At 34.5% G+C, this 26758-nt stretch overlaps 2 protein-coding genes across 9 annotated transcripts in view; both read right to left on the minus strand.

The window, feature by feature from the left end:
• Positions 1-26: 26 nt before the first annotated feature.
• LOC123713497 (palmitoleoyl-protein carboxylesterase NOTUM) lies at positions 27-3893 on the minus strand. 2 transcript variants are annotated; one of them, XM_045667190.1, is made up of 3 exons: positions 3531-3893; positions 1760-1863; positions 27-1304 (listed from the first exon to the last, which is right to left on the minus strand). In XM_045667190.1, the coding sequence occupies exons 1-3, from the start codon at positions 3582-3584 to the stop codon at positions 167-169; spliced, it is 1296 nt and encodes a 431-aa protein (XP_045523146.1). In that variant the 5' UTR covers positions 3585-3893; the 3' UTR covers positions 27-166. The 2 variants fall into 2 exon arrangements, with proteins under 2 accessions (XP_045523146.1, XP_045523147.1); XM_045667191.1 differs by lacking the exon at positions 3531-3893 and adding an exon at positions 2807-2929.
• An 11009-nt stretch (positions 3894-14902) lies between these two features.
• Positions 14903-26758, minus strand: part of LOC123713673 (protein unc-13 homolog 4B) — a 30462-nt gene continuing 18606 nt past the window's right edge. For 6 of the 7 annotated variants that reach the window (XM_045667470.1, XM_045667471.1, XM_045667472.1 and 3 more), the window contains 12 exons: positions 26109-26310; positions 24097-24529; positions 23527-23784; positions 22940-23231; positions 21791-22023; positions 20891-20981; positions 20214-20423; positions 19217-19291; positions 17862-18168; positions 17303-17426; positions 16990-17183; positions 14903-16416 (listed from right to left, as the gene is read on the minus strand). In XM_045667470.1, coding sequence (XP_045523426.1) covers positions 16304-16416; positions 16990-17183; positions 17303-17426; positions 17862-18168; positions 19217-19291; positions 20214-20423; positions 20891-20981; positions 21791-22023; positions 22940-23231; positions 23527-23784; positions 24097-24529; positions 26109-26310 — 2532 coding nt within the window. In that variant the 3' untranslated portion in view covers positions 14903-16303. The remainder of the gene's footprint in view (positions 16417-16989; positions 17184-17302; positions 17427-17861; positions 18169-19216; positions 19292-20213; positions 20424-20890; positions 20982-21790; positions 22024-22939; positions 23232-23526; positions 23785-24096; positions 24530-26108; positions 26311-26758) is intronic. The other variant, XM_045667473.1, reaches the window with a different exon arrangement.

Genomic DNA, 26758 nt, shown 5'->3' on the forward strand with positions numbered 1-26758 from the left:
ACCGCAACTAACAAAAAAAAACACAAAAATTATTACTTCTTTACTTGTTATAAATACTGCAGTATCTCATTACAATAAATAATAACTAACATTAATAATAATTGTACTTGCAACAAAAACGAGGTAGATTCATCGTGCGGATATGCACCTTAAGTCTAATTAAATATCACGTATGTGGTGCCAATAATGGCAAAAGTTCTGCTCGACTCATGCGGGATAAGGCTCTAGCGTCCAGTCCCATAGCAGCAGCCGCTCCATTTACATCGAGCCCAAAACTCTGCAAAAGCGCAGCCAAAGCAACTTCCTCGCCTGTGCGAGGGTCACGTAGTCGCGGACACGAGCCATTGCATTGTGGCCATGAACATCTCTCTATAAGCCTCCTTGGGGCACATCTTGCATGCTCACGTCTATGAGGGGCACTAAAACGTTGCTCCCAACACCTGATCGCTCGGGGCAGCGGTACTCCGGAAACGTTAATCGCCAGCCATTCAGGTCTTGCCAATGCCCCGTGGGCAATACAGGCAGGAGCAAACGTTGCCCTTACGCCTTTGAGACTCGAACGCAACGCTGTTCCAGTTTCATGAACTGCATCCCACTGCGCACGAGTGCGAGGAGCTCTTACGCCTTCTGCAGTCAATTGAGCTGAGTCAAACAAATACTGAAATACAAACAATGGCGTTCGAATGTGCGGATATAGCCGATATCCAAAATAACACAGCCATGGCTTTTCTCGAAATTGTCTTACGCAAGATGTCGGAGGAGACCCTTGCCATAGAGAATGGCCGAGTTTCGCTATCGCATCAACAGAAATACGTCTTGCCCGAGTATGTCTGTCCAGGAACCAGCCTGAGTCAGCAATAGCTGCCACTCGAATTCCATGTGTTCTTAGATTTCGTCTTGCAGCATCTGCGTGAAGCATAACTCCAGTTCCTCCAGCACTTGAACCAACAAGTAGAACACGTCCTTTAAGACCAAAATGCAGCAATTCACTGAGCACAGCTTTAACAATAAGACGGCCAGTGAATACAAAGCTATCATTGGATGACTTGGTTCGGGTTCCAGCCCACATATCACTTGAACAGTATGGCAGGAGAACGTGATTTGAGTTGTGCCATAGAGGATTGGCTTCTGGATCCATGGAGAGCAAAGCAGGAGCTCTGCGTGCTCTGGGCCAACGTGCTGAAGACATGAGACCCGGCCTTCTCTTCCAGCGTCCTCTACAGGATTTAGCATCCCAGCAGTATCCACCGCCTTCCAAGTAGACGACCCAATGATGGCTGTTTGTTCCGCGACGTATGTAGTATCTGAAAATGAATATGTCAAATTAAGATTCAGAAGGTTCAAGATATAAACTAATAAGAAGCCGTTCAAGTATTACGTAAGCACTATAGGGGTGGGTATTTGATATTCTTATTGGGTGATTAAGTGAACAGTAATTATTTACTTTTTTACATATACATTTTACACACACATTGTCTATGCTTGAAAACTAAAAACATTTGCGAGAATTCCAACAAAAAATTAATACGTTTATGTACTATTATTTTTGAGAACTTTGCTTACTTGTGCTGACAAAAGGGGGGGGTTAAGAATTTCAGCACATCTGCTTATGTTATACTTGAAGGGCCCCTAAATAAGTGTTATTTAATGCGTCTAGTTTTCACGGAAAAAATGCATTTTACGTAAATAATAGCAAGTGCAATACCAGTCAATTATAATTTTTGCAACTCGTTTTAAAATACTTATGTATAAAACATACCCGGCAGGTGTTCCATCGTTGCATGTAAGCGACGTGTTAGACAGCCACATGAGTCGCAAGCTGTCTGGAGGCGCCACGCTCTCACTCGCAGCGGTTAAAAATAACTGAAAATTGACAATTTATAATTAGTGTACGAGTACATCTATTCTGTTAGTAATAAAATAGCCATTTTAATTTCTTACGGATTAGAGCCCAAGACATTATCGCAATAGTAAACATAATAAAAAATATTTTCTCAAGCTAGCTTACCAAACAAAAAACAATTTTCTATAAATGTCTCCTTTTGTATGTTGCCATTTCAAAAAGTTTAAAATTAAAAATAAGTATTTATTTCAATAATAATATATAAGAATCGTATAAACATAATTTGAAGCTAAAGGTATTTTAGAAGTAAAATGTTTCTAAGTAATTCATAATAAGACAGTGACGACGTTCTACGATAAAATAATTAATGTAAAATACGAGATACACTTGCTTGAATTATTTTTTATGTCAACTCGTAGTTGTTATTCTTTTTTCAAAATTACAAGAAATTAAATATCCCCGAGCTTTTGGGTAGACGTGAATACACGTTATAATTAAATTTGTGATGCGTTTTCCGCTTCTGGCAGGTTTTGAACGCCCGACCGAATAGTGAATCCTGTCGCAAAGCTGGTACGGTGTAATTTCATTAGGTGAAAAAAAATCGGAAACTATGTCAAATGCGTTTTAGTGGATCAATTCTGTGCCTGGATCTTTGTAGTGTTCGAGAAAGAATAAGTATTTTTTATATATATATACATATTTGTACCCTGTGAATAGTTCAGTAGAGAGACATATGCGGGCGATATTTTAAACAGGATTGACATATATTTTGCATGAATCGTTATCGTTTTAAAAAATTAACTAAAGAACACGGACATTTTGCAAATATTAAATATGTAAACAAGTTTGCGGCAATCACTGACCTATTTTGTAAAAATTATAAAGTCTGTGAAATCTTTTGATTGATGAATGATTTTAAATAGCATAATATATACATAATATTTGAATTATTAATAAACATACCAGTCGGACGAACAACCTATACAGGTGTTAATGAAAATGTATTTATAAGAAACTTATCTTTATACAAGTATTTTACTTTTATTACTAAAGCATTTTGCTGTGGTTACAATTTTCTTTTGTGTATTTCATGATATCTAGTAATTTACTTTTGATTTAAAAATAGCACTAAAAATTAGCCACTTAATAAATGTACGTCCTTTGCAACGCAGAAGTGTAATTTGCATTACAAAAGGTATTTGTATTTCGTTACATTCATTATTTACCTTCATGTTTAGATACCACGTCTTATCTAGTATTTTCTCATGTTAAACAAATGTTAAAAGGTACCTACTACATAAAATGTACAAAAACTGTTCTTTGCCTTCAAACTTACTTTAAAATGTGTATTGCAAACGATTTTTTATACAAACATCTTTCATATATAAGCTACCAAAAACATATAACGCGTAATATACATATATAGCATAAATGACCTATAAATGTTTAAATAAAATGTTCACTTTGGAGAATAAGTCACGACAATATAGAAATTAATTTAATGTGATAAAATTTTATAGGATACAAACAAATGTTTCGTTTTTATGTATTTGTTTTTTTTTTTATTCTAAATAATAACGTAAATACTTATCGCAACATTAAAAACATTATCTCCCACGGATTTAACATAAAAAGAACACAATCACATTCGCACTATAAATAAACACCGGCGTATAAAATTACGTACACAGAGAGTCCACGTGAGGCAGCAACCAGGAGGTCGGAGGTTGGTCATAGCCATTAAATAACAGCTTTATACTTCATAGCGAGCTCAGGCTGTAGCGCCGCACCCCATACTGACCGTACCACGGCATGATGGCATCGCCACTCGCCACCGCGTGCACAGTAGCAAGCCCCGGTACAAAAAGCCTCTATTTAGAACGAGGGCTAAGACATAGAGTAGGGTATGTATAGATGCGCTTGGATGTATTGTTTACATGTAGTTACAACTTTTATCTGACTGTACTTTAAAATAATTTTATATTCTAAAGAAATTCACTTAGCTTTAGCCTTACCAATAACAAATTGCAATAGACAATTATTATTAATTATTATATCGATTTGTGGAAATTAGAATGCAAAAAAAACAGTGACGCTACGACTTGCAGGTTTTGTGCCTCAGGTTTCCGGATTTGTTTCGTAATTTTTTTTATTTGGTGAAGGAAAATATTGTGAGGAAACCGGTATGCCTATCCTTACCTAGTAGGCGCTAACATGCTGTAAATTTGTTAGGTCTAAGCATATGGAAAAGTCCATAGCACAGACGTAATTCGAACGCACGCACGTCGCACGCACGTGTTAAGAGACTAAATCCTCAACGCCAACATTGCTTAATTTATATTTTTAAGCAAACTATAAAATATATTTAAGTATAGTATTGTCTTCTGTTAAAAGGCGTGCGTGGTGACCTACGGTGGTTATAAGATTTAATAATAATACATAACTTTAATCCGTTCAAAAAGTATTTTTCTTAATATTTAAGTATGTTATATTATATAAAGTGATGTAAGTTTAAAAAATAAATTTTGGATAGACAGAATTCCACGTCACAAGGGTCCAGCCTGAAAATTAAACAAAAAACACATTTAATTTTCTTAAGTTTAAGTTTACCTCTCCACCGATATACGACTTATCCATAGCATATACAATAAATTCGTAGCATAACAAATTAACATTCAGATAAATATCTCTCACTAGAAATGCTCTGTGGCAAAGGGCCAGCTTCATACGCGGCGTCGGATCGAATAAAGGTAACGTGCGGGCTCGTTTATGTAGGGGCGGCGGGACCAGTCGGCCGCGGCGAGATCAAACGCTCGGCAGATCAAAGGGGCCGCCGCGCGATCGGCATCCGTCATTATTATTATGCAAGCATTACGGAGCGCGTGACTCAGGCGAGAGGGCCACGCGAGCAGCGCGGGCGCCGTCGCCTCACCCCCGCCCCTCAGCCACCTGTCAACAGCCTCCAGCACAGTACATAAACAAGACAGTATCGCAATTTTATCGATTCTGTGGGAGGAAACCAGTGACATTAGTTACGACATCAACAAGTCTTTAGACACAAAAAGCAAAACGCAGCGTTTTTGTATTTATTTATAGAACCATATTCAGAAAATATTTCATTTATAAAAAATACCTCATCAAATAATACTTAAATAAAACCATGATTTGGGTTACCGACCGTCCATATTTTCCGAGCAGATGCCTCACACCTGTATGCTTCAGCGGTAGTAGATGGAGCTATTATCGCATGTGTAAAATAAAAAGCATATATCGTAGAATTCCATGTATTGGAATTTATTTATATGTAGTTTATATTACTACATAAACTCCATAGAGTTACTACTCTACATTACATTACATTTCAAATCTTAGTACACACGTGCATTAAATTGCTACCAAATTTAAATATCTACAAAACAGGCAAACAAATTTGTGGCGTACCTTTTCTAATATTTGCATTATTAATATAAAGCATAACTATGACGTAATTATATGAAAATACAAGTAAAATAAACTATTTATTGCAATAATGAACCGGTAAACCTGGTATAACCACTTACAGTCAAAACCGTTTACGACGACATCGTTTAAAACAACATACCGGTTATATTGACAAGTCAAAGGTCCCTGCTGTATTCTATTAGACCGCCTTATTAAAAACTTCACGATATAGCTTACTACAACATATCTCTTTAAAGGACTACATTTAACTGATATTTTCGGAGAATTATATCTGTTAGAACGACCAGCAGTATTGTAAACATTTGAATAGGTGTGGGGCGTGGGCAGTATCCCCTTTCCACATCTGGCACACTAAAGTCATTAAGATCGCAAAAGTAAACAAAAATGACTCGAGTTTAAGGTCTATTGTACTTCTCAGAAAACAAAATATGACGTAGGTACGCTTTCTCATTTTACTTCAATCAGTTTGTTACTTATCTGAACAGAAGACGCACCAAAACATATTGTTGAGTTATTCGTGAAGCTTTTAAAATGTCGCAAAGAAAAAGAAAACATATTACAATTGAAGAAAAATTACGTAGGTAGGTATTATGTCAAAGCTTGTGAGTGGAATTCCAAACAAAGACTTGGACGCGGAATATGGTGTATCATACTCGACAATTTCAACCATTTGGAAAGATAGAAAAATTCGAACTCTTTTTCAGAATAATTTATTGAAAAAGAAAGGAGCAAGAACAACGAAGACTTGTCTATGTGACGCGTGCTATCGTCATGTGGACTGCAAAGCCAACTGCCCATCACACAGGAAGCGGCCCATAGGCAAACCATTAGATGTACCACAGCCTCCCTCTCCGCCTAATACTGCGTACGCTAAATTTATACTTACTTATTTATTGCTTGACTTCAAAAAAGTTCATTATACGTATATACGTACACGTGTACTAAAATTAGTTAGTGTATGAAATATTACGGTAACAAAAATTTCCAAGTCCATCTAAATCAGTTCAGTGGTTTTTGAGATACCCATTATGTAGAGGAAATGATAGGCATTTGGAGTCGTTTTGTTTTAATTACTATTATACCTAAAGAACATAAAGTTCAGGTACCTACATATTCCACCTTGCAGAGGTACTGATAAGCCAGTAAGCCCCCCACTGGCAGAAGAGAGTGAAGAGGGACCCTCAAAGTCTCCGGGAAAACTGGCTATCTGTCACACGAGTGGGTGTGTCTTACCCGCAGAGTATTCCATACGACGCAAGTGGTTTATTAGGATGAGGTCCAGCGTCAATAAGCTAGTGAGTACATTCTGTATATTTTATTAATTTTAAAATTTTAAATATTAATATTTCGATTGAAAATGACAGTTATTTTAACAATAACTTATAATTTTACGATTGAATTTGTGATAGTTGTCCATTTTACCTGACAGTAGGTAGAGTTTTTTGATAATATTATCTGTCATGAAGCAATTATTATTATACACATAAAGCCGGGAAAAGAATCCGAAAGCATAATTTCTAATTAATTTTCAGACAAATTCCTTCTTTGTTTTGCGAAGTCCTTCCCAAAATTTTGCAATGACTTTTAATTTATATCACATATTTATAGTTCGTAAGAATTCTGCTAGCAATAGTCTTAGGCATAAAGCATTCTGTGATTGCGGGTTAAATGTTGTACAATCAGTTTTTATTTTTTGTGTTTGGGAATATTGTAAGTAAATTTAAAAAGCTTTTATTGTAATGTCCTTTGGCAAACCCTTCTTTAAATAATTATAGACTTATTCCTATCTTCTCTCCTATAAACCTCATTAAGAGCATGATAAACAAAGTTAAAAAATATCAATATTATAATCAATGTTCGTAATCGAGTTGTAAGAGCGAGATTGACTTTTCACTGGATCATTAAGAGTAGCAGATAAGCGAGCCGTAGGTATGTAAAGAAGACGTTTAGTTCTAGTAACTCTGAGATTACAAAGAAAGGAAAATTTTGTACTCGAATAAGTACCTAGTAACATAATAATAAATTTTATCTAATTCTTTCAGCTTAAGCTAGACTGAGACTACCTTGAACTGCACTCGATACCATTATGCGGCGAGCATTACCGAATTCTGGCACCGCTGATGGCTTGTATTCTATGCCATCGGCGACTGACCAAACACCAAAATTTTCATGTCATACATCATGTAAGTAAATAGCTTACTTTCTTCGTTTATTAGCACTTTATATAATATTATAATTAGTATATAATACTTGTTTAATATTACATATTAGGTAATTTAACAATTAAAAAACACCACAAAAACGTATAGCCCTTTGCTTTTTATATTAGCTACAGAAAACTCTACGTCAGCATATCAAATAGAGTCGGTAGGGAAATAACTTTTAAGAAGACGCTCTATATGATTTCCGACGAAACATGGCAGAAGTCTATTTGAAAGATTTCTTTAAAGGCAACATATACTAGACATGTCTACTTTTGTCCAGTTTTACGAATTAAATTAGACTTTTTTTAAATGTATAACGATTAATTTTGACAAAAAAACTCTAAATTCCAGCGCTACACAGAGTTCAACCCAATGCTAAAAGAAGCCGGGATTTCGGTGAAGTTTACCGAAAGACAACTTATTTGTAAGGTGGTATTACTGCATTTTGCTACAACGACTCAGTCATAATGATAACCACGCCAGAGCTGATAAACGGAAGTGAGTATTTTAACTTATTTTTACAATATTTACTAAAAACGTCCTATAATATTATTTATGTTTTGTGTTGTAGACCTAATTTGTGTTTTGAATTTTCAGATTGCTTGAGATCAACAATATAGACATACCACCCGAGTTGGAACAACAGACTGAATATACCTCCGCATTAGAAGACTGCAACAATGTTGCCAACAGACAGAAAAAGAAGAAAGAAAAAACAACAGAAATCTCCCCAGAGACAGAGAAGTTAATCGAAGAAACAGAAGCGCATAAGAATAGTCATTTAGAGGAAGATATACGTATATAGAGCCTCATATCCTCCAATAAGATACCAGTTCCCCGAGCGAAGCCACTCGAATCGGCCCAATGTGACTGCTCCGAATCAGATATAGTAGTAGATGAGACTCAACTGATAGGCGTGGACAAACAAACAGAATTACGATACCTGCTACAGAAACAAAACAATCCAATGTGGTTCCAAAAATTAAATCTTACACAGAAAAGCCGGAATATACTTAAAGTATAGAATGTTGGTATACTGCACAAAATTACCGATAAAAATGTTAAAAATGTTACAAAAGCTCGGTCAGATAGTCGCGCACAATGAGAAACCCAAGAAAGAGACTGAGATAGAAGAATTCGAGACTTCAGAAGACGTAATGATAAACAATTCCCTAAATGATGAATGTCCAATTGAGACTATACCAAACCAACGATGGAAGGCGTACGATAATATAGCGACTCCAGCGGAAACATCGAAAACTTCCAGTCTTATGGAATTCCGGGAGAAACCGTCGGTGAACGGAAAGAGTTTGCTGAAATCGACCCAAAACCCTGTAAAGAAATTCATGATGCCTCTAGATTTTATAAAAACCTTCGCCCAAATCGAAAAAAAGGAAACAGAATTAATAGCTATAACACACAAATACTCAAGGAAGGAGGGCCAACACAACATTTAACAATTAGTTAAGAGCACGTCGGCCGCGGACTCTACAGAAGTGGCCGCTGCCCCTTTGCCCCCACTGGAGTTTAAGCCTCCAAAAGAAGAGAAGGAACCCCCTAAAGAGCAGAAAGAAACACCGAAGGGACCAAAAGAAATGAAACAGCCTAAGACACAAACATCAAATAACAAGGGTTGGAGACCTACACTGATGCCCATACCTCAGGTAATATCTTTTAACTATGTGGCTCGTCATTTAAACATATTACAACTCTTAATAATACAAGTTTTTTTTTAAATCATATTTATATATATATATAGCTAACATAATGAATTTTCTGTATTCCAGGAGAACGTGGCAAACATTGCTCGAGAGCCGCTCAAAACAGCCGTACACAGCTTGCCAAGCTTGGTGCAAGTTATATCATCAGGGAACCGATACCACATATCTTTCGAGGTCTATAACAAGCTTGAAGAAGTCCACTAAACCCTCAACCGAGGAAATGTCAATAGTCACAGAAGTCCGGACCTCCGCAATGCTTGGGACCGGAGGCACGGTGGTTAAAATACACTCAAAATCTGTTATAGCGACATCGAAGGGACTACTCATATGTGGTCGTAAAAACCGAAAATCGTAACATACAATAGAATTCAGCCGGGACCTTTGATTTTGGTCAATATAACCAACATGTTGTTCCAAACGATGTCGTCGTAAACGGTTTTGACTTTATAACCACCGAGAAGGAAGAGAAAACTGACGTCCAATTGATGACAAACGCCGCCACGCTACTTAAAAAACGTTGGTCTCAATACCACCATCCCCTCGACTCCGCCTAAAACTCCGGCTATGACGTCACAGCCCCTCTCCGTTGTGACGCCACAGATTATAACCAATACTGTGAAGCCGCTGACGGCTGTCGACAATTTGATGTCACTCCCTAAAATACCAAAACCCCTAACTGTGATTCCGCAGGTTGTCACGCAAATAGTGCCGGTCGTCACGACCGCTCTTTTCCACACTGACAGTAACGAAACCTGTACTTTGTGGATTGTGAAAAAGTGATAGTGAAACTATAGTGAAGTAAGTGGTTTTGTTCGCGTGTAACGATTGAACGCAATAGTGAGAGCCAATAAGTCTTATTTGTAAATATTAATAACTAGTTTTGAATACGCCGCCACAAATGATAATATTTATTTCACATCAACTATTTCTATAGCGACCATCGACTATTACCATAAATCATTGTGTAATTTTTATTAAAAATTATGATATGATTCTTATTAAATATTGGTCAACTGTGCCCGCCGTGTGTGTACGGTTTAAGCAAATTTAAAGTTACTTAAAACTTGTACAAGAACCGGGAATCGAACCCGATACCCCTCACCTTCAGCCACTTAAAAAGACCGCTATGCTATAAGGCCCTTTTCGACAATATTCCTATACTAACCAAACCTAACATGAAACCCCGACCAAACATTTTCGAAATGTACATACATACAGTACATACATTTTTTAATAGTGCCTGTTGTCTGAACATTGTAAATATTATATATATATATATATATATATATATAAATATATATATATATATATAGATAGATATATATTGGATAATTTTAAAGCAGTACCTACGCTCCAAATTATTATCAAAGGATCAATTAAGCAAAATGACCGTAAAATTTCTAAAATTTACCAGATGTAAAGTTTTGTATTGCTGTACAGATTAACATAATTCTAAATGCTTAGGAAAGGATAGTGAGGATCGTCGGCCTTCAGTGTGCGTCTATCAGCCCTGAGGTCGTAGGTTCGAACCCCGGCTGTGCAATGGACTTTCTAAGTGTGCATTTAACACTCGCTCGTATGGTGAAGGAAAACATCGTAATGACGTGTTTCAAGCACAGAATGCTGACCACCTACTTACCGATTACGTATGACCACCGAATAGATACGGAAATATGACATTTTTTTGGTCACAGCTTCCTTCCCAATATTACTTATTTGATTATCTAAATAGTGTTACACTCAACCTACATCATTAGGGAATTAAAACAGTCACGTTGTTTTTTGATTAACTTCATTATTAGTCCGGCTAAAATCATAATGGTAGAACCATACCATAGATTTATAAGAGCTTGACATGTTACGATGTTACTTTTTTCATTCGCGATTATTCGATATCAGTGTTTTATTTATGACAAGGACGATATTATGGAGTCGCTTAAGTTGAATATAATTGGCGTGCGGCTCAGCTGCGTTCAAAGCCAGTACCTGCCAGTAAAAATGCCATCATAAAGCCATGCCGGCACAATAAGTCCTTTGACAGTTGGTACCTTTATGATGCCGACTCTGATATACGACCCGCTCTCATTAAACGTATTTTATCGACTCCCGATACAAGATCTAACTCCGGACAATAAATCAGGACTTAAAGAAACGTGCGCAGCGCTACCTTACAAACAAGACGGAAGAAAGAACATTCAAAAACTCAATCCAATTCAATACCATTATGTTAGACGGAACGACGCTATAAAGCAATTTATTAATAAAAGAATATTATACACCTCATTTTCCATTACAATAACCGATCTGCCTTTTTATGAGTTCTTTTAATCGTTCCATAATAAAATGTTACGGGTTGTAAATAACATTACAAAAGGGTAAAACGATTACGCTTGATGGGCTTAATTTATTGTAAGGCAGGTATAGTAAATAGTAATTTATATAAATTATTATTAAAGTATTATTAACCTATATTATGTTTCATCATAGCCATTAAAATGGCTTCTCACTTTTTTGGATTGAAAAAAGATAAAAGGCATTGCGTGTGGTAAAAAAAAATACTCTTGAAGCCAAGGCTTGATTTGATAAGCATTATTTGAACTCTGTACCAGGAAAAGCAACCGTTTAGAAGTGGTTTACTAAGTTATCAAGGCGGAATTAGCAGCGAGGATGATGCACGCAGTAAACGCCCCAAAGAGACTATTACCGTAGACAACATCAAAAAAGTTTCAATAATTTTGGAAAAGTGAAGTAAATTCAGATAGATGATACCGTAAATATATCAGAGGTTGGACATATCCCAGATATGGAATATTTGGATATGCGAAATCTTTTTTCAAAGTGTGTGTCGCGCGAGCTCACATTCGATCAAAAACAACGACTGGATGATCCTAAGCAGCGTTTGAAACGATTCAATCGTAATAAATCCCAATAAAGCCCTACTGACGTTTTCCTGTTCTCAAACCTCAAGGGAATGCTCGACAGACTTTTTCGCTGATGAACAGGTAACCGCTGAAACTTTAAAAATGGTATCGAAAAATTGTATGACCGCTGTAATCGTTGTATCGCTCTAGGAGACTAGCTTCTTTTTTCTATGTTAGCCTACAAACTTTTCAGCCCACCTGTTAGTTCTGAAAATATGTTTTCATAGTGCAACTTTTAATAACCGTATACAAAATGAGATAAGAAAGTCATTTGTCATGGACCAAGTATCGATAGTATCTCGTACAAAAACAGTGTTTAAAATTAAAAAAAATCCATTTATTTCAGGCACCTGCACTGTGGTTTGTTGAGTGTCCTCACAAATGGCATACAAAAGTAAATACGCAAACAATGGCACCAAGTCATAAATTACTAGTCACCTTCTGTCCGAGCAAGAAATAATGTTGGTCTTTTAAGCCTCCAATCGACTCGCTACCGGGCGAGAGTTCTGCCGCAAAAAATGCTTTGGTCATTCCCGTTGACGCTTTGTGTACATTCATTCACAATTACTTTAATTGTATCCTGTATGTGTGTTTTTACATTTCCATATATTTTACATGCATACATAGATAAATAGAAGTATTTAAGAATCGTTTGTGGTATTCCTAACGCAAATAATAGTTAAATCAATGCGTTTGGTGAAAATTCCAGTCTTGGAAAACAACAAGTATATCTTTATGTTCGAGTGATAGAAGATATATATATAAAATACTATTTGTTGGTGTATTTTAGAGTACTACTTACTAGGACTGTACATAGGGTTTTAGCCAAATTAAAATTCAATAATATAACATAATACAGAGGTCAAGATAATAAACATAACACATATATTAAATACAGAACATTATGATAACTTTATCATTTGATATTTTTTGTAGACACATTCCGTTATATTAAAAAGTCTATTACTAATCCTAGCAAATAAATACCAAAAGAATATCACGTTAAAGCTTTTAAAAAGCTATTTATTACCATCATAACTCTTTGAATAGAACAACAAAAGCGATTATAGTAAAAGCAAATCGCTATATTATATTCATAAAAACAAGATCAAACGGCCCGGCCAATTAACGTCCGACGAACACTTTTGTCAGTGACAGTGCGCATGTTTAGCAACTAGCTCCTCATTCCTGATTTGCTTGCTACATACCAATCTGTGCCAGTGCCTAATTAAGCCAAAAAAAATATATAAATAACATAGTTGCTTAATTTTTATCTTTAATTAAAGTTCTCTTATTTGTTTATTAGTGTTTCCGAAAATATCCAAAAATATTTACCTACAATATGTACGTTGCGTACGTTGATCCTTAAAATATACGTAGTATCGAATGGAGTAGTGCAATTCCGACCTCCGTTCACAATAAATCTGAACCGATAAGTATGGAGGCGGATTGTCGGCACGATCAAAGCGAGGGGGCACATGAAACACGCCGCTGATGCTCTGATAGCGCGTTTCCATCCACGCCCGGCACGTAATTGGCCCTTTGTCCGATGACATTTTAATTAATTTGATTTTAATTCTGAATGACAGCAGAGAAATAACGAAGGTTTTTCTGCGATATAGCAATCTGTGGGTTTTTGAATGGTGCATTGGTGAGCTACATACATTTTAGTAAGCTGTAAAAAGTTTGTAGTTTAATAGAGATCATAGGACACATTTATAAGTCAAAATATGGAGATTATATTTCGTACGTGGGCGTAGTTTTACTAATTAATTAAGTAACTATTAATATAAAAGTATAAAACTATTAATGTCAAGTATTTATATGATAATAGACAATTGACTGAATTAAATAAAAGGACGGCACTGGAGGCCTTATCGCTTTACAGCGATCTCTTCTAGACCACCATTACCGAAAGACATATTTTAAAAATAAATGTACTTACTTAACAGATAATATATGTAAGTAATTCTAGTTTAATTAAAAGATTACAATTTTTAACTAATCAATACCACGGAAATGTGCGCGTTTCGTTTTTTTTTAATAAGACGCCAAATATTCGCAAAAATAGGTTATAAAGGCTGTGGCTATAATAATAGCTTAGCTACAATAAACTTGGGTTTAAATCCGTTTTAAATCGGATTTGTCTTTTATTATTGCATTAAGAACATTACGAAATACCGTATCGTACAACAATGAATACATACCAACGGTAGGCAGCGCGTAACAGTTATCATCTCTTTATATGCACGAAGTAATAACACCTTTGTAGAGGCCGTCAGCTACTGGCGTCTTGTGTAATTAATTTGCTATAAACGACTTCCAGCGCGGTTGTGACGGCTGTGATATAACTATGCATCTATCTACCAAAGTCGGCAATAACATTCTTATTAACAAAAGACGCAGTGTTCACGTGCGACTCTCAACCAGTGCACCATTATTGATTTGATATTTGGTATAAAATTGACGACTGTACGCTGAAAAAAATTGGCTTAATATTGTTATAGGACTTTTAATAATTAAAACAGTGAATTTAATATTATGTTGTTATTCTTAAAAGACTCGCATATATCACGAGTTCCGTCGGAATTTATACATAATAATTCTGCAGCATTTTATACAAATAGGTCACTTGTCAAGGTGGCGTCAAGTCCATTAGTTGCCAATAAAAATACCAAACACTTGTTATTCGATATTTAAAATATTCAAAAATGTCGTCACTGTCTATTGTATAATGAACAAAGAAACAAATTTGCATTTAAAACAGCTTTATTGAAACGAATAAATAATGCGGCAAATATATTATTAATAAGATTCGAAATAAAATAATAAAATTTGAAATTCTGAACAAAAATTAAAAATCGAACGTGCTTTTTAGATTTTTTTATTACAAATAAATATAAGGCACGCGCGTTTATCACAGAACATCAAGTATATATTACATTTCCTCACACAATAAGGCTTTGGGGATATGTCAGAAATTTCTGTAAAACGATACTTTGCTGAACCAGTAGTAGAGTTTAGTGCCATTTAAATAGTTATAAGCAATTATCATTACATTATCTTACTTCAATCTGTCTAGTGGTATTACAGTTTTCACAGATGCAGTTTATGAATTGAATCTTGAAGAATGTTATTAATATATACTACTTCAAATAGATAGGTATTAAACTTTTTTATTGACACGTATTAATCAATGGTAATCCATCATGAGTTGTTACCCAAAGCCTTAAAGTAACTTATTTTTATTATTTATATATATAACGCCTAACGATTATTAAAATGAGACATAGAAAATGCATATAAAAGGAAAATTAACAATTTCATAATCCGACCTGATTTGGTATTTAATAGAACACACCATATGAGATTCATAAGATTTGCGCTTAATACATACTCAATGCATTATGACGTTTATATTAAAAGTATATTGAAAAAAATTTACTTAAAAATATTCGAATAATCTGGGATTATACAACCATCTCATTGTTGAAATAAAATATAAATTTCCCAGTGAAGAAAATATTACTCATATGATTTTATTTCAATAAGTTTCACGACTCAACCATTTACTAATTTCTCGCTCAAAAGTACTTTTACGAAATCAACTTTATAAACGAGTTATCTCAATAATAACATATGATCTGTCAGTCTACGTGTTTCTACACGATATTAATGATCCTATAAATTAATGATTATGATTTTATTGCGAGAAAATTAATACTAAATTACGTCTAGTTAATCTCTTATAGTTACAAGCACCTTCGTTATGCAAGGAATTCATAGTTTTATCTTAACAAACAAAATGTCCTTATAAAAGTTCTACAAGCTACAATTTTACAAGCAATGAACTAAGTTTTTATACGAGTAAATGTATTAAGGAAGCTTCATTAGTTGTAGTATATAAAACGGTTCGGAATCTTGTTTTCAATATGTAAAATCATTTCTATAGACAAATTAAACGTAGGCAAGGCATTTTATTGTCCGGGCATAGCTGTTAAACTTCAGATCAATCGTACACCGTACGTCGGTACGTATAAGTATCAGTATGGTATGTACTCAACCATAACGTATACGTACGTCTACATACTTGTATATACACAGCTACATACGATATGTACAAAAATTTATTACAATTTGTGCGTTATGAACTCAACCTAATGAGAAAAACTGTTTACTTGGCATTTTTTGTCTCTGTTTCTTTATGAACTCGCGTGCTTGTTTGTCTCCTTGTCTGGACTCCAGGGCTTTGATGGCGTCACCGTCTGAAAATTCTAGCGTATAAAACCAAAATCCTAGCATTTTAGAAACTATTTTTTACCACAGTTATTTTTTTCTTTAACTATGAACGAAAAGGATATCATAGAAAAAATTACCCGTATTATGTATATATGTCTATGTCTATATATATTATATTATATATTATCTTTAGTTATATTCAGCTTAAGTGTTTGGAAAAAGCTCTTATCTCAGAAACCTAATTGATTCCTTTTGTGATTGTCAGTCCATTTATAAAGTAAGTTTTTTTCACATAGTATTGTCTTTTGTTAACATAGCTTTTACACATTAAGAAAACACTTTTTAAACGGATTGAAGCTATGTATTATTATTAAAAACTTATAATTATTTACATAATTTTTAATTTTAATTTTTTTTTCCGACGTTTCGCGTGCTATTCAGCGTGTGTGGTCACGGAGTCACCGTATAACCGGAGTCACCGTTACTAATATAACATAACTTCAATCCGTTTAGAAAGTGTTTTCTTAATAAGTTTTTTTCACCAACGATGATGAAACCTCGGTAAAAGCAATTTAAATATTAAATCGTTATATATTTACCAATATTACTGGGTCTCGAAAGCGGCAAATGTTGTTGCGGGAGGCTGGATATGGGGGCAGGCGTATCGGGCACTTCACTGAAGTGTACGTACGCCTCGCCAACGAACGTATTGCTAACACTGAACATGTCTTTATCCTTTATTACAAAGTGTAACAGACCGTCCTGTGTATTACGCTGCTCTGGCGAAAGTAAGCTGCGAATTGTTTCATAATATAAATACAGAGAGAGATGTACTGAAGTATGATTGTTAGAAAAACTTTTATTCTTCATCAAAATTCGAATGAATTAAACTAAATACGACTAAACACTTACATAACGAACATTTCATCATACAACGGGAAGAGATTCTTATTATGTGTTTGTGTCTTTGGTTTTTCAACATTTACAAATGTATCCTCTGGTAATAACGCAACTCGAACATACGAATCACATAAACCTAAAAGAAGATTAATGTTAGTTTTAAAAATATATATAAATCTTTCAACCAAATTGCGTATTGTCTGCACGCATAGAACTATATAAAATGAGTTAATTGTTCTGTTTAATAATTTTTATTATTTTTGTTTAATGAATTAGTTCATTTGCATGCCGATCAATAGATGGCGGTTGTTATATTTAAAACAATTTCATCTCTTCTCGAAGACTGAAGGGAGCGCAGACGGAAAGAAAAAAATGAAATAATTAGGATTTTAAAGCAAGCAAAAAGATATCGTAATCGTAAATGAAAGTTAAGACATCAAAGGATTCGTTTTTAGTGAATCTGAATATGTATGCAATATGTCGAAACTCTATACATTAAGGTTACCCTTATTAATCTTACTTAAATTCGAAAAAAAACAGATAGTCTCTAAAATACGTGACACAAACTCACCGTTAGAATCCGCGGCCATCAAATTCCTAGCATTCATGATCTCGATCTTGAGATTGTTATCTATGAATTGCGCTCGCACGGTCAACATTCCCATCTTTGGCTCGCTAACGGTTTGTTGCTCCTGCCATCTTTCCAAATGGTACTGGTGGATCAGTTCCCGGGTCTCCATACCGTGTAACTTGAGTAAATACTCCACTCGCTTCAAGGTATCAGAGGTATAGATCTCCTTGTTATCTTGCCGGAACGATCGGACCATTATTTTGAGACATTCGTGGAGATTTGAAAAGAACGCGGGTGGTCGACGTTTCTGGAAATGGATGGGGTTTAAAATTCCATGCGTAAACGTTATTGACAGAGGGAGAAGGGGTTTACATTTATTATATTTATAACAAAGACGGAACCTTCATAGCAAATTCAGATTGTACTTATTTATAACATATCATTTTGTAAATACTATTGATATGTACAGATGTAATGCTTTTACCAGAATGTACTTAGCTGATTTACAGGTTAAGTGTGCATTTTTGAAAAAAAAAACGATCATTCAAATTACATTGTAGTTTATCCCGTAAATAATCAAGAATTAATGTAACAATATTTTTAAGCTTTTTCTCAATCACAACGTCGTCATTGTTTCGCTTTACATAATATAACCCCATCATTTTTTTTTCATCAAATTATTGCTAAACTAAATTGTAAACCATACAATAGTCGACATTCTATGATTTTTCAACTGATATTAACAAATACATGCCTATATCATGCATTATTTTTGCATTCAGGGTACTTATTCAAATTTGAGTGATGCCGCGTTCGGCATAAAGCGGCTATTTAATACCTATCAGCCAAAATAACATTGCTTCTGAATTAAACGTATAAAACAAATCGGTCCATAGATTGATTAAAGTAGAAAAAATAATTTATAAACCCATTTGGAATAGTACATATAAAAAATATGCTGTATCCCAACATTACATTTATGTGACAATTATGTTTGTGACATATTAGTCACGAACATAATATAAAAAATATTACAAACAATTATTGTGTAATATATTATCAAGCGAAATAATGAAATAATCAATTGATGCTACCAACGTCAGACCAAATTTATTAGCGTTATTTTTACATGTGTCTAATAATGTATAATAAAAAATAGGATTTAGAAATCCACATCCGCATACATTCAGAAAACTAAAATTATTATAAACTATACAAGCAAATTCTGCCACCAATTCCCCAACATACAAATTGAAAACACACAAACAATACGACAGACTATTCTAGGATCAGACATAGACAAGGATATATACAGCACATATACATAAACAAGGTGCTCTGTAATATATTTTTACCGAGTCTAAGTTGGCAGCTGCCGATTTAGTGAGCCGTCTCGGGTTGATATACCGTGTTATCTTTGCCCCGCGGTGCTATCAAACAACAGTAAAATAAATAAAATGTTAATAATTGTCATTTTCAAAAATGCTCTATGAGTTTCTGTAACGTACTAAGAAATGGCGTTTGTACATATTTAAAACAATACATTCAAAGAACATATTTTGAAAACGACTGCAATAAAACATTAATGGTGCATTATTAACGCGTGCGATATATAGCAACTATTTACCCGAAACTTTGGTATCGTTGGCGCAACTTTGTTTTTGCCAAAACGGAATCTAAACAAGCGAATACGGGTAGCGACTGTTGGCTTCTACAAATTAAAGTTAGGTTGTTAGTGAAAAACTAATTCTAACGTGATCTAGATAATAAACTTACAAAGGCGTTAATGCACAAGTATTATTAAAAAAAATGACATTTTCAAATATGTCAAAAATGTGCTAAAATTATTCACAGCGCCATCTAGATTTGACATAAAACAATTATTAGCACGTATTATCACTAGATCACATAAAATTGACAAAATTATTATTATTTTGATTAAAAAAATGCACTCTTTGATAGGATTTAACAAACAGAGCCTGAATATTGTCTAGTTACATCTGAACTAATTAAAAGCAGGTTATTTTTATAATCACGTGACTAAAGTCAGCTGTGACTTGACTACGATGTTATCATTAAAATAAATACTCATTTGAAACAGATTATATATTAGGACGTGAGATTTATTATAATTGTATTTCATTTATATTTCCTATTTAAATTTAGATACATATTTATATTATTTACTTCGAGATTATTCTAAGAATAGAAATCTGATATCGTGTGACCCGCGTAAAACTGTGTCTAGACTCCATTTGTTAAGAATCATTTCAATATTAGTTACAATGTTAAAATAACGAAAAAATAGACAAAATTAATTAAAGGCAGAACATTGTGATATAATAAATTTACCTCCAAATTAGCCTGTATCAATTCGTACAAGACCTCTCCTAGTTGCTCCCATACAATATCCAGGGTTCGTGAGAAGTTCTCATTATTTAAGTGCTGGTATAACGTATCGAGGTTGGCTTCGAGGTATCGCATGACACGGTCCATGCTTGAGCAGTCTTGGTGAAGGAGTTCAGCACCTTCCATTAGGAAACGGGTGATTGAGGGCATCATCTGAAAAACAACAAATATAAAACTGAGGCAAATATGGCTCATTCTTTATTGTGGAGTAGTGAGAATTGAAAGTAAGAAGTTCGTTTAAAGTTCTGTATTTCTCAATAGTAGTAGTATAATACATAGCATATTCTATTGATAAAACTACATTAATAACTGTCCAGTTAGAGCTTAGAAATGTTGTTTATAAATAGACAACTATATCTGATGCCAAGTGTAAAAACAGAGGGTATTTCATTAATTTTCATTAACTAGGGCTAAACACCCCTCTTATTAAAAAATATATTGTCTAATTGCACCGTTGTAACTATCCTTGTGTCTCTTTTGATTGTAGTGTGATTACCATTTAACAGAAACAGACAAATGGGTACTGTAAATAAAATTTTATGAGTGAGCTATAATATTATCTATGATATTATTATAATCTTCTAAATTTCTATGAGATAATTGGGTAAACGCAAGCTCACCTTCTTAATCATGACTTCCAGGAGTTCAACAATTTTATTTTTGACAGTATCTATTGCATTCTCAATAACATTATGCAGGGTGTCTCTACACCTGTAACAAATAAATATTATTTAAAATTAATAGAATAACGAATATGAAATCAGCCATATATGTTACGATTTGGTTTGTACAAAATTAATGTTTTCGTAGATGTTGATAAATTTGTAGCACAGCTGACGCCACAGATTAATAAACAATGCAATGTAATATAGAGTCGAAATAATAAAAACGTAATTATAAAAACTCTTTGGTTAAATCATGGTTTTATTAATCTTGCGATATTATGTATTATCAAGTCATTATATAAACGAATGTGCGTTCGTAATTTTAATATTATCACGTGATTTAATAAATCTTAGAAAAATGTACTTAATTACCAAAGCGGTTCGGTTTTTATTGATTATATTCAATTTATTATAGTCAATCAAACACAAAATTTAACGAGCACTCAGGAACGGGACCGGGAACTCTATAGCCTCTTTATAAGGTTTTTAATTAGATTTTTTTTATAATTAAAAAGAACCAGTGGCGCTGCAACTTCTTGGTCTACGCATCAAAATCTGTTTCGTAATTATTTTAGATCTTATAAGCAAGTAGATAAACCTACTGTTCCTGACCCACACTCGCGATTTTTACAACGAAACATGACGGTTTCCTTACGATGTTTTCTTCACCATACGAACGAACGTTGTACAAATGAATGAATTGAGCACATAGAAAAAAAGGCCACTGCATAGCCACGATTCGAATTCACAACCTCGGGTTTGGGCTATGCACTTTGAACTATGGCAACACTAATCACTATTTTCATTATTAATGTTAAGAGAAAGAAAATCACTAGTAAAGTAAATAAGACATACCTCTGCGCTTCTAACGGCGATCGGGCTTCACACATTTTCTGTATGATCTCATCCATTCCTAATTCCTCAACAAATGGAGTAAGACTTTGTCTCACATAGTCTATATTGTTTATAGCAACACACCACTCTGTGGTTACTTCAAACCGCTCTTCATATACTGTGCTAATAGTTCCTACGCTTTCAACGCGGGTTGCCATTTTGTCGGAATAAAATACGCAACATCGACAGATGTCCTGGAATTTAATTAAGGTACATAAAACAATGGTAATGAAATAGTAGATAGTTTAATTGGTAAACACCGAGATTTATTTGATATATCAGTATTTAACGCGAAAGCTGATAAAGAAAATTTCTTGGCAACCTGTTCAATTACATTATGGGATTTTGTTACCATAACGCTTGGTAGCCCTACCAGAGACAAATAAAAATAAGCACATTTAAGGCATAGTATTGTCTTTGGTTAACATGGTTTTTACACATTGAAACAAAACATTTATTTAACTGGATTAAAGCTATTTGTATTATTATCAATAGAGAAGACGGATTAAAATTATCAAACACCTGGGGTGTTTTTAATCCAATTTTCATCCAACAATATCCAAATTAAAAATTTCTGCAAAAAACCGTCATCTTTTAGTCGATATCAACTCCGGGGAAATACACAGATAACACAACTTTCTCTACAGCTGTGATACTTTTGACATTCAACACCTTTTGTCTTCAGTCACCGTGACCACGCACGCTGTAAAGCACGCGAAACGTCGGAAAAATTAAATTTAAAATTATGCAAATAATTATAAGTTTATAATAATACAAATAGCTTTAATCCGGTAAAAAAATTGTTTTCTTTCAATATTTAAGGAATACATATGAAGGCATCTGGAATCCCTACATCTGGTCCATTCAATGGTCACCACGTTATGGATTAAGATTCATATATTTTCATAAGTGTTGTAAACTGTACGGTGTCTGATAAGGTGCCGTGTTTGTAGCGTTTAGACACAGGTCGTATGACCCCAAAGACCTGGATTCAATTCTATTCTAACGAACAATAAATTGTCCATTTAATATAGACAGAAGACTAATCAGCTAACTTTAGATGGGACCGCTACAAGGCCTCAATCCGTAAATAACCATATAAGTACTTACATCAATAATTTTGGCCACAAACGTATAACATCCTTCCACATCAGGCCAGGCCAGCTGCTGCCAGAATATTTTGATCTGGTAGAAAATAGCCAATGTATCTACTCCAGAACTACTATATTTCACATTTCCATCTACAGGTACCAAATTGTCTAATTCTACAGCTTTCTCGATGCGTGTGAGTGCTTTAAAAGCAGCGATGTCCAACCACTGAGCCACGCCGCCGAAGAACCACGAGTGGAATTTAGATATTGAATAGGAGTGCCATTCCGTTTCGTTCAGGCCTTGGCCAAGTCTGAAATATTAAGATAGAGATGTTTTTAGATTTTTTCTTACGACTCCTAAATTATTTGTTTTATACGAAAAAGCTGGAACTACTTAAGTTTTCTCTGATATAAAAAAGTCCAGCAGTTGTTTTTGTTTCATATAAAATATTCATGTATTTTCTTTCAATTTATTGTCTATTGATTTAGATTTTTTTAGAAAGAGAGACACACATCCACTAACGTTTAAGGACAATTAATATAAATAAGTATTACATAAGCAATTTTAAATAATTATTCAAAAAATACCATACAGTAAAAACTTACGTCAAAAACCTCTGTAATGCCAAATATAATTCGAATAAGGTTGTTCCCATAGCCAAAGGTTCTGATCCAACGTCAGGATTGCCCAGCCCAGTATCTCCGTTTAAGCCTCCAGCCAAATACACGCTGTTATTCGAACCCTCGCTATACCTCAACCGCTTTAAACTCTTACACACTTGCAACACCTCGGGCTCTACCAGAGACGCGATTTTATCTTCGTATACGCCGTAAAGCGCTTTGGAATACGGAAAGCTCATTACTCTGAAAGATTAATTATGTAGTCTTATTTTATTGGGAAAATACTATTGACGAGGACGCTCAATTTAAATGCAAGCAGACGTAAGTGAGAGTCTATCTCTAGACTGGTTTAATTAATTTTCTTATTCTTAAAATTTTAGCAAATTTCTAAAAGCAGTACAAATATAAATCTAAAAGTCGTCCACAAAATATTTATTTGCTTTGATAATATACTAAATATAAGAGTTGGGCATATTATATTTAATAGTTATACTAACAACACTGTAGCCGTTTGCTCTAAAAGTAGGCATTAATATTATATAGTAAATTACTTACTCAACAAAAACTCTGTCAAAATACTCTACTGCACGTTGCAAATCGGACCGGACTAACTGAATAACTCGAATCAAATGCTGCAGCCTTGAATCTTCCGTTTTATCCTTGCACTCGTTATTATCAAGAATATGGACGAACCAATCGGCTGCCCCTTGAACCACCGCTTGATTCAAAACGTCAACCATTGACAATTTACTCCCATCTGCATTCTCCTTTAACCAGCCGTAAAGGTTTGTGGGGAACAACTCTATTGTTTCTGGAATGTCCAATGATGCCAATTTGTAGAGTATTCGTAGGACTTCACGAAGCGTTTTCATTACAGTTTTGTCGCCTGCTGTCTTCTTTCTTAGTTTTCTGACATGGCCGTAACAGGTTGGCAGAAGTTTCTTCGTACCGTCCCAGAAAAGTTTGACGTCTTCTTCGTTTACCAGACCTGGAAAAGTTTATATAAATATAATATCTGGTCAAATAAGTTGACCAATGCCACCCCATAAGTAGAAATAGTTTTTAGGTATTTTTTTTATATAACAGAGGGGTACACGAGCAGGACGCCCAAAAAGGGCAGTCATCGGAGCCCATAAACACCCATTTTTAGCGGGTGCGTTGCCGGCCTTTGAGGGAGGAGAGGAATTTTGAAGAGTTGGAGGTCGTATGTCTCAGGGAAAACCTCCACCGGGAGTCAATTCCACAGTTTACTAATTCGCAAAATAAAATGCCTTGTGAAACGAACCGTGGAAGACTTCCAGCCATCAAGGTGGCGTTGATGAACTTTTGAATTCATACGGCTCGTACGGTGTTGAAATGAAAGAATACCTATTAATTAAATACTATAATTGCTGTTTAACACCAGAATGCCTCTATAGAAAATGCGACAATATTAGTATTATTAAAAGCTGATAGAAAAAATATATTTAATGATATTCTTCTAGATTTTTCTAGTCTTATCACTATTAAGAAGAAAATTTGTTTTATTTTTAATTTAATTTCAAACTTTTAGTACTCCTATTTTTCAATATATACCATAATCTACCACAACTATACTAGAACCTGCTCCTGCTAAAAATATTCGTGGTGAGTATTACGGGAAATCAATCTTATATATGACTAATCTGCACCAAAAGCTAAATGTGTGTGGAAATTGAAAACCTTGAATGCATCTAGCATTCACATGACACCTTGATAAGATCATGATAAAGAAATAATTATGTTTATTTAACAAATGCGACGGAAACAAGCCATGATGTCATTTTTAAGCCTATGTTAATCTATTAGATTTAGAAGTTTGCTCATTTTCTCGAGATTGTTATTATTTACTTAGTAAATTGCATTTCCATGAAATTTGTATATAAATAAATGTAGATAGTAAAATTTTACCGACTTAAAAAACTAATTTTATCAATTCGACTTTACCAGAATTGACACAATTCAATGTGAAAAGATTTCTATTACGCATTAGTCATACTTATATATCTGTCGCATCAACGTAGCTTAATTAGCTGTTCAATTAACAGCCTAGCCTTATGACAAAACAGCGCTGTTTAACTAGCGGCCTGAAAGATATTCAGCCGTAGCGTTTGATACAACATTTAATTGCTAAAGCTAAACTGGATTGCTAAAGGCCATTCGTACGATACTGTCATTATTTGGCATAAATAAAAAAGAAGAAACATGACATCAAAAAATATTTCTTTTAAAATTTAATAGCTTAAGTCAAATTCACGTTATTATTGTCACAGCACTCTTCAATTGTACTTGTTATTTTTCATGAAACTTTTGGAAACGCCATGAAAGTTGTGGTTTGCCGACGCCATATTGACACTTAACAGTTTCGTTTTGGAGTTTGAGAGTGGCAGTAAGTGGAATTAAATTTAAATTAACAGTCATTTGCCTAGCTGTTTTATCAACTGGCTAAACATCTTTCAGGCCTTTAGTTAAACGGCTAGGCTGATAATTTAACGGCTGATTAAGCTAGTTGGCTGCGACATATCGAAATCTATTTTTTATATTCTTACCCGACTGTAGAGGTTTGGTTATTTTTTCCAATAAAATATTGAACAGCGCAAAACTGAGTGGATGATCCACGGTGACCGCACAGAACACTAACCACTGTGCTAGCAGATTATCATTTTGTGTTAAACCACTTTGAGCTGCATGTTGTGTTAATATGCCTTCAGCTGGAGCACTAAAGTTGCCGCACCACCAAAATGGCGCGACCTGAAATTAAATTAAAGAAGTTTATTATATGTACCACACGCACCCGCTGTGTACCTTTAGATTATCCGTCTATGTGCGCATTTAACATTCGCTCGAACGACTTGCCTTAGACCCAAAAAGTCAACGGCGTCTGTCAAGCACTATAGGTTTATCACCTACTTTAAACTTTCGACGTATTTATGTTACCTATTGTATTGACAAAGTTGTTATATGTTTAGTTGACATACATACAGAAGTTTACAGAAACTATGTCAACCATTAGGTTATTTAACTCGAACAATCGAACCTTAGTCACGAACAGCCTTTCAGCGAACTTGGGCATGGGCTTAGTACATTATTAGCATCAAAATCATCATGGCATCATGGCAAAAATTAATCTCAGAAAGTTGGCAGTGTTAAACACCACCGCACCAACCATATTCTTCTTATTATATTAATTCTTATACTC

The sequence above is a fragment of the Pieris brassicae genome, chromosome 8 (assembly GCF_905147105.1).
Source record: "Pieris brassicae chromosome 8, ilPieBrab1.1, whole genome shotgun sequence".
NCBI lineage: Eukaryota > Metazoa > Arthropoda > Insecta > Lepidoptera > Pieridae > Pieris > Pieris brassicae.

Excerpts from the sequence above, each read along its gene's own strand:
- LOC123713497 (XM_045667190.1), bottom strand. The coding sequence starts at position 3,584 with ATGGCTATGACCAACCTCCGACCTCCTGGTTGCTGCCTCACGTGGACT. Across the intron at positions 1,864-3,530 it reads GCCTCACGTGGACTCTCTGT|TTATTTTTAACCGCTGCGAG; the intron begins GTACGTAATTTT and ends GTCAATTTTCAG. Across the intron at positions 1,305-1,759 it reads AACGATGGAACACCTGCCGG|ATACTACATACGTCGCGGAA; the intron begins GTATGTTTTATA and ends ATTCATTTTCAG.